Source organism: Acipenser ruthenus, chromosome 16 (assembly GCF_902713425.1).
Source record: "Acipenser ruthenus chromosome 16, fAciRut3.2 maternal haplotype, whole genome shotgun sequence".
In the NCBI taxonomy this organism is placed as follows: domain Eukaryota; kingdom Metazoa; phylum Chordata; class Actinopteri; order Acipenseriformes; family Acipenseridae; genus Acipenser; species Acipenser ruthenus.
This window is the reverse complement of record NC_081204.1, coordinates 6229835-6238208: the sequence shown is the minus strand read 5'-3', so window position 1 is coordinate 6238208 and position 8374 is coordinate 6229835. Positions and strand designations below refer to the sequence as shown.

The following is an 8374-nucleotide window of genomic DNA, read 5'->3' as shown; positions in this document are numbered from 1 at the left end:
AGACTCCTGCTTTCTACCACTGCTTTACACGTATGAACAGTACATAATAGTCTTACCACTGGTGTCATGACAATATTTGGTACCAATGAAAATGTGGTACTTTGTGCAGTGCGCAACTGTGAGCGTTCATCAAATAGGAGTCTTTGCGTGTCAAGGTACGTTTTGTAAAGTAACTTTTGTACTGCATATGTAACTGATTAATTTGATATCAAATATAGACTAGAGAGAGAGAGAGAGAGAGAGAGAGAGAGAGAGAGAGAGAGAGAATCCATTTTTGGGGGTCGTTGAAAAAGTAGATTCTTGATTATATAATTCAGTAAATGGTTTATGTAATACGTATTTTCATTACTCGCCAAACGATTATAATGATAAATAAACAAACAAATAAATAAATACGTAAATACATAGGCTACATCAAACTAGTTATTGCAGGGATTTAACAGAATTTTCTAAACGGGTTGAAAAGGTTAAACTTTAAACTATGAAGTTCTCTTGTTGGTCAAAAGTTACTTATTTACCTTTGCTTAACATATCATTCATTAGCAAAAAGTACTTTGTGGAAACATGTTACTAGCACTATCTGTACATGTAAAAAATGAAATATATAACATAGAATCTATGTATTTCATTTCATATAGCTAAACCTTAGGTGCTTTGATTATTTTTATATGCGGGTATGTCAAATTTGTATTAAAAATCAACAAAAACTCCTCGACTTTAGAGCCAGTGACCGATGTCATTGGCTGAATTTGTCTTGGGTGGAGTTGCGATTTCCGGAAATTGGCTGTCTTCTTTATTCATTAATGACATTGGATAGTGTTTGCTTGCGGGAACTTGAGCGTCACATCGAGGATTCATCTACCAATGCGCAAGAGGAGTTAGTATTCGTTTACAAATCAGAAACCTGGGAAATTAACTTGTCATGTTCACTCGCAGTTCCAAAAAGAGACATTCCAGCAGATCGGTAAGTAATGCAAGCTGGGTGTGTTTTGCTATTTTATCTGTAGCTTAGGCAAAGGTGAAGGTGGCATTGTTCTAGCGTTCTGGGACCCTCGGGGTTTGTGCGGTGTATCTACATCCATGCTTCGCAGCTTTATTGGCCAAGAAAGGGTGATGTGTGTCCAGTACTAAACTTGTGAATGCGTTTTGTATTTACTGATGATAAAGTCGTATTATTATTACAGCTGCAAGCGCATTTTAAGTGGATTTTTTTTAGCTTGCACCAGCAAGTTTAATCGTTACAGTTTTCATCCATGTCAAATTTTTTAAGAAATAAAAACAATACTTGCATTTTGCAACACTGTTTCTTGTTGGATACAAAAAAAGAGAGAAAGACAAATGTAGCCACTGGCACATACTATCAACATTTTTGAACAAACACCTGCCCAAGAAAAGGTAGTTTGTTCATACCCCTACTGTACACTACAGTAAAGTACAGTGCATTTCTTTTTACTGAGAATTGAATGGTCTTTGTGCAAGGTTACATACATTAATCTTATTTCTCATGACTGGCAAACCTCAAGAAACACTACTATTTAAAAGTATTGTCTCACTTAATTTTAAAACTTAATTTTTCATAAAGCTGAAAGTATTGTGTTTAATATTTGAGAGCTGTTAATGAAAATAGATTTTTATAAGATAAATACGTATGCATTCTTGTATATTTGTCAGCTTTTCACCTTTCAGGACAACACTGTAACTTTTAGTAATTGCGACAAGCATACAGAAGGTAATAGGTATATCTTAGATTTGGTTTAAAATGAAAATCGCTCTCCAGCTACAGTCTAGTGGGTTTCTAAAACAGGCTGTGACTCGATTTGGATCAGTGGGTATCTACAAGTTTTAAATTGGTTCTCATGGAAACTTGAAATCATGGTGGGTCCAGTCAGACATCAAATTCATAGATTTTTAGAACAAAGTGCAGTGAAGATTAAATTAGCAGTCATCATGACCAGGTATTTTTCCAATTAAAAAAATACATGCCTTTCAGTAGTACAAATATGTGTCTCAATGCATCATACTTGCTCTATATTCAACTTCTTTGGAGACTTTGATTCATATGCCTTTTTTGTTTGGTTTTTCCAAGCCAGGGGAATACAAAGTAGCCACAAAAATATCTAGTTCTTTAATAAGTAATGTACTTAATACACTAATTGCCTTTCCTCTTAAACTGTGTGCGATGGCCTAAATGCAAACTTTAGGAAAGGCCACCTGAACAGAATAACCACTAGAATTCAACTGTAGTATATTTCATTGGTCATACTGCATCATCTGTATCAGAAATATTTTAGATGGTTCCATGAGTGGATCACTAAGTCAGGTTTCTAACCCTTTACTAATAAGTATTTGTAGGAAACCGTATTCTAATCCTTTGGTCCAAGCCAGTGCTGAGATGGCTTTTATGGCCTGGCTAACGAGGTGCACCCGCAGTACAGTAGTCTAGATTGATCACTGGCTGCTTATGTCAACAGTAGTCAGAGCCTCTGTAATTAAACTTAATATACACTGACATACTGTACCAGTAGGCTAAAAACATCACTTGAATGTTTTACTGTCACTTTTCAATTGTCACACATGAAAGTGAATACATCCTGTCAAAAAAAAAAAAAAAGCACCATATCGTTAACTTTCAACAACTTTTGAAAACACGACTTGTTTAATTTTATTGTTTAGAACTAAATAATCATAGTTATTATAGGCTGGACACAAAAGGTGTTTCATATTATCAGATTTGTTTTACACTGTAGTTTTTATTTTTAGCTTTAAAACTGTCAAAGAATCTCCATATATAGTAAGTACACTGATATGTCCTTTTCCTTTTGTTTGGGAAATATTTATTTCTATACTGTATTGTCATGTGCTGTTAATTGTGACTAGCATGGTCCCACCGTAGAGTTATTGAATGTAGAAGTACATTTGCTCAGCCTTGGAGCATAAGAAATGGTTCTTTGACGCTGTGCATTTCCGGAACCTCCTTAAACATTTGAATTTATTACACAAAAAAGAGATGGGGATAATCTCTACCATGTGTAGCTCGGGAAGCTCTATAAGGTTCAGCCTTGTATTGCTGGATACATTTGCAGTTTATCTGTACCCCTAAGGGTATTTGTAAAGAACATTGTTACATTGCTGTCTGTATCCAGAAGTGTTTTTTAAAATCTTTTTTTTTCAACCATTTGCAGTTGACTGCTCTTGATGATCCAGAAAGAGGACAGCTTTGTAATGTGTGTGGAGATCAGTGTCCTGGCTTTGCGTTGCATAAATGGAGGTATGTAATTGTATTCATGTCAGTAATTGACTCTTTCTTTATATCTTTTTCTGATGGTGATCGTGGTGCACTGGTGGTTCGTTTTGTAAATATTTTCCATTGTATTTATGTTTACAACTAGAGAAAATAAATAAACTTCAGTGCAGCATGCAGGGAAATTGTTAGTCAGTTGAAATACAAAACAAATGTTTAATTGGCTACATTTAAGAGACACTTTGAAAATCATTATGGTAGTTGGTATATATTTATTTTTAAAGATGGTAATTAAGTGAATTTGTTATAAAATGGATAGTTTTTATTAATGTAATAATTGGCATATTGAATCCCTCACCATTCTAATTACTGTATAGATTGAAAAATAAAGAAAGTATTGGATTTGGCTGCAGATAGTGTTATATTAGTCATGTGCTGATTTTGTTCTTCAAATACAGAGACAGTAGCAATAACTCCTAGTTTTAGCATACTGAACTGTTTAAAACATAACAATTCAGCTGTTTATTAAATACTTTTTCAACATTTGTTATGTGACTGTGATTCTGTTTCAGTATCTTTGCGTCACATAGTTCAGTGAACAGCTGCTAGCTGTGCAGATGCATTCAAAAAACATTTTGGTGACAGCATTTCCAGCTATCCTTTTGCAGATCAACAAAATAATTTAAACAGTTGCTGCGATGACTTGGCAAGAATGCAGTGTGGGTCCCAATGATAAATACTTAGAAGATGTTTGCAGTTACTTCTTTTTGAATGCCAAAGCTAAATAGCATTGCCAGATTGTTAGACATGACTTTAAACAGTGTATTTTATGTTTTTTTTCCGATTGACTAACCCTGTTGTTAAACCACAATTTGTGAATCTAGTGAGCAATGGAAAGATATGGTTTGTGAAAAGGTTCAGAGAGCAGTTCTTGTAAGTTGCATCTCATGATCAGTGCTCTCAGATAAGTCAATTAGTCCCTTAATAGGCTGAAACTTTCCCTCTACATACCAACAGTTTAACTCTGTGATAAAGGAAGTAAATGGACTGAAAGACAGAATTTACAACATGCTGGAGGGAATTAGATGTGAAGGTTTGTAAACCTGCAGTTGCTGTCATCCATTACAGTGTAATTGGTAACGCAGGAATGTTTCCTTAATTGCGCGTCTTTGTGGCAAAACTATTAACCGTGGCCCTTTTCCAGCCATTTATAGCAGACGATATAGTATAGTTTAGGAAACTTGGCAAATACAAAAAGACAGTGAAAGACTTAATCTTGAAGGCCAGTGTAAGAGATATATTAGTGATAATGTCTGCATATTTTTTCCTTCTTCTATTTTTTCCTGGAATGGCAGTGCCATGGCTGAATACGGTCTTAATACCTCGTTCCATGTTTTGTTTTCCTGTAGACCAACTGTAAAAGGCTATTTTCCTTCTGTTCTAAAGGTGACTTCATATTCTAATTTGCTGCCTGGATTACTGCTGCATGTTGTGCTGTTCTAGGTTGTACTTGTAGGGAAATCTGTGGAGGACTTTTTCTGTGAGCACTTAATGGTACACTTCACCATAAAGACTCTTTGTTATAAAACCTTCTATTCCAAAGAAGGCGACGACACTTCTGCCATTGAAAGAACATAAATGCACAATGTGATTTTTGTTCAGTGATGTACATATTTTTACAGAGGGGGATATCTATATTTAGTCACTGTTTTAGGTTTAGAAAAAATGTTTGCATATGGCAAGATCAACAGAAAGCTGAGAATATTCAACAGGGATAAACCATAATCTGTAGGGATATCAGACATGTAATGATACATTTTATCAGTATGTGTAAAGGCAATTTAGATTTTAGCAATAGATTTGATGCTAAAGCTTTGGATTGTGTAGTTTGGGGATTTAAATACATTTATATACTGTCCTGTTCATCCACTCAGAACATGTGTCCCTTCTTGCAAATATTGCATGTCGGGAATTGCTTTGTTTTCTATATACAGAAGATGAAACCTCCTTTTAGTACAATGTTTTATTTACAACTGCATATTATTATTAAAACCGCCACATCTGTGCTGTTTTAAAATGGAAATAATTAGTAAGCCTTTTTTATATTCAGCCCAGGAAGAAGAATTTAATGTATTTAAATAAAGCAAGAAATGCATGACTCCTCTATATTTCATTTGTGTACTGCTGTGTTACCATGTCAAAGTTAATGTATAAAATATGACTCAAATATAATTTGTTGTTTTATATTACTTTAGGGTCAATGCATATTGCTATACTGTTATCTTGCCTGGAGGAGCAGCAATACATATTTAACAATGTTACACTTATATATGGATAACAAAACATGTTTCCATGGGATCTTTTTAAATATATGATATTTACTTGACCTGTGTTGCCTCTGGAAAACTAGTTGCTCACGAAGCAGTGAAAAAACAACACATGAAAACACACTTAATGAGTTTTGCTAAGTTACTGCAAACCTTTTTCCTGAAATATTTATGTTTGCCTTTAGCCTGATTGATTTCTTTTGTAGTAATGAGCCTCATTACAAGCACTATTAACATCTGTTATATGAGAGCTTGCTATTGGATATGCCATATCTTATGACCCAGTTACAGTTTTCTAAAGGATCTGTTCTGGTGTGCTTCTTTGAAAAGTATCTTGAGAATAAACCTCTACCAAAGTATGTGCGCTTGGGCAGTTTTTATTTTTGTTTTATTTTATTTTTTTAAAGAGAACATTTTTGCATGCCTTGGAATATTCCACAAGATACAAAAGGTAATGGTGAGACTAGACTTCTCAAAAGTTACATTCACAGGACTGCTTCTGCTGCCGACTTAAGTCTGTGATGCGGTGTTATTTTGAAGGGTGTGTATGTAGACAAAGCGCTTTCTGTGCTTAGCAACACAAAAACTGTATGGATTGAGTGGGAAGCAGAAACCCAATACAGAGACATTTCAAACTCTCAGGAGCCCCTGTCCTTGCTGTAACCTTATCAGATCTGCATCACACTGAACCGGTTACCATTCAGCATGTTAACAAGCAGGAGGATGAAATAAAGCTGTCACTGGTACTTTGGCATGTGAATAGCCTTTTAAAAAGTGCCTTTTCGCATAATGTGTTGCAGAAGAAACTGAAGAAAAACATGGTGGCCAAGACCAGACAAAAGAGGAATGAATTTACAGCTTTCCCTCACACAATTAGCATGGATATGCAGACCTGCAAGGTGATAAATGGGTCTCATGATAAAGGAGCAAATTGCTTTCACTGCCATTCTCTCCCTTTTGACATGGAAAATTGGTAACATCTGCACCATACATTGCTTTTCAGTGAATCCAACTACTTTATCTAATGACTTAATTTCATTTTTTTTTTTAACTCTGTGCTTTTAGGGAAAGATAATAGATGTCACAAATTGTTGCCTATCTGGGGCCACCTTATTAAGTTCGATGAATGCCAATTTGCATGTTTTTGTCTAATATCAAGCTCGGGATTCTATTTTGTTGAAGACCCAAAAGGCACAGTTGACTTTTTTTTTGGTATTCTAAGTGTCTGTGAATGGAACTTGGTTACATACTTGAGAGAGTTTATTTTGCACTCTACACGTCTGACAAGAGACGGAATACTTTTTCTTCACTTGTTTTTTCTTTTTGTATTGAAGACAGCTTTACTGATTGTGGTCACGTTTACACAGATGGCGAGAGCATTCACACTGTCTGGTGAAGCATAGAGTCCCTCTTGAAAAGGTGAATCAGGAATACCAGTGTTTTGGTCTCAAAGAAATTGAAATGGGAATGTGTTATTCACTGTGTTCTGAAGAGCGTGTCTGCTCTAATTAAAAACCTGTATATCGTCAGACTGTTGAGGTGGTTGTCATTTCGAATTCAAAATGCAAATCTGTTAGCAATCAGATCCAATGTTTTCAAAAATGTTAAATGCATAGTTTATTTTTGATTCAATAGGTTTAAGAATGCTTTATTTAAGTACTTTTCATCTGGAGGATTAATCGCTGCAGAGGTGTAGGATGTTCTTGAATTTTATATAAATGTTTCTTAAACAACATTGATTCTGGGTGTGAAAAATAAGCTGCATGGCCAATCACAAACCCAAATATACCATTAGCCAATAATGTTTTTTTTTTGTTTTTTTTTTAATGAAAAATGACCATGTTGCCTTTCAATGTCAAGTATAAATATGATAAATAACCAATTGCTAACAGAAACTCTGTTCATGCGTGTCTTGGGGGAGGGTGGGGGGACTGTACGCAAGTTACAGAACCACTCTAATTGTATCTACTGTATACTGGACTATCAATTTTGCTACACTGTTACAGATGACAATCGTTGTGTCTGCCATTTATCTGAAATCAATCATTTTAATTCTTATACAATATGAGCAGCACTTGGGGCTCCCGAGTGGCGCATCTGGTAAAGGCACTCCGAGTGGAGTGCAGGACGCGCCCTGTAGCCTGGGGGTCGCCAGTTCGAGTCCAGGCTATTCTATTGCCTACCGTGGACGGGAGCTCCCAGGGGCGGCGCACAATTGGCCGAGCGCCGCCCTGGGGGGGGGGGGGGGGGGGGGCGGTTTAGGTCGGCCAGGGTGTCCTCGGCTCACTGCGCACCAGCGACCCCTGGGTGCCTGCGGGCTTGCCTGTAAGCTGCCCAGAGCTGCGTTGTCCTCCGACGCTGTAGCTCTGAGGTGGCTGGGAAAAAAAGTGGTCGGCTGACGGCACATGCTTCAGAGGACAGTGTGTGTTCGTCTTCGCTACTCCCGAGTCAGCGCTGGGGTGGTAGCGGTGAGCTGAGCCTAAAAATAATTGTTAATTCCCCATTCCCTTTTTTGAAACTTTAAGGGATTTGGTATTGAGATGATGCACCCCCTTGTTGTTTTTGGGCAACTTCAGCAGACCCCCCAAATGGAAGAAGTTGACAAACCACTAAATCAAATTCACATTCACACCAATTAATAGCATAAACACAATACACTGCTGGGTTTCAGAGGGCACAAAAGCAACCTTTTGAAAGGGCTTAAGACTCGTGATCACCTGGTTATTGGGTAACACATTCCAAAAGAAACCTGATCGGTGAAAGATAAACCGTAAGTAGACTATTCAGTAACATGTTATAGTTGTCT

At 36.6% G+C, this 8374-nt stretch overlaps 1 protein-coding gene across 1 annotated transcript in view; it reads left to right on the top strand.

Annotated features, from left to right (window-relative positions):
* Positions 1-805: 805 nt before the first annotated feature.
* The window catches only part of LOC117411849 (prickle-like protein 2), a 74585-nt gene continuing 67016 nt past the window's right edge, over positions 806-8374 (top strand). The window contains exons 1-2 of the mRNA XM_058988590.1: positions 806-964; positions 3183-3268. Coding sequence (XP_058844573.1) covers positions 923-964; positions 3183-3268 — 128 coding nt within the window. The 5' untranslated portion in view covers positions 806-922. The remainder of the gene's footprint in view (positions 965-3182; positions 3269-8374) is intronic.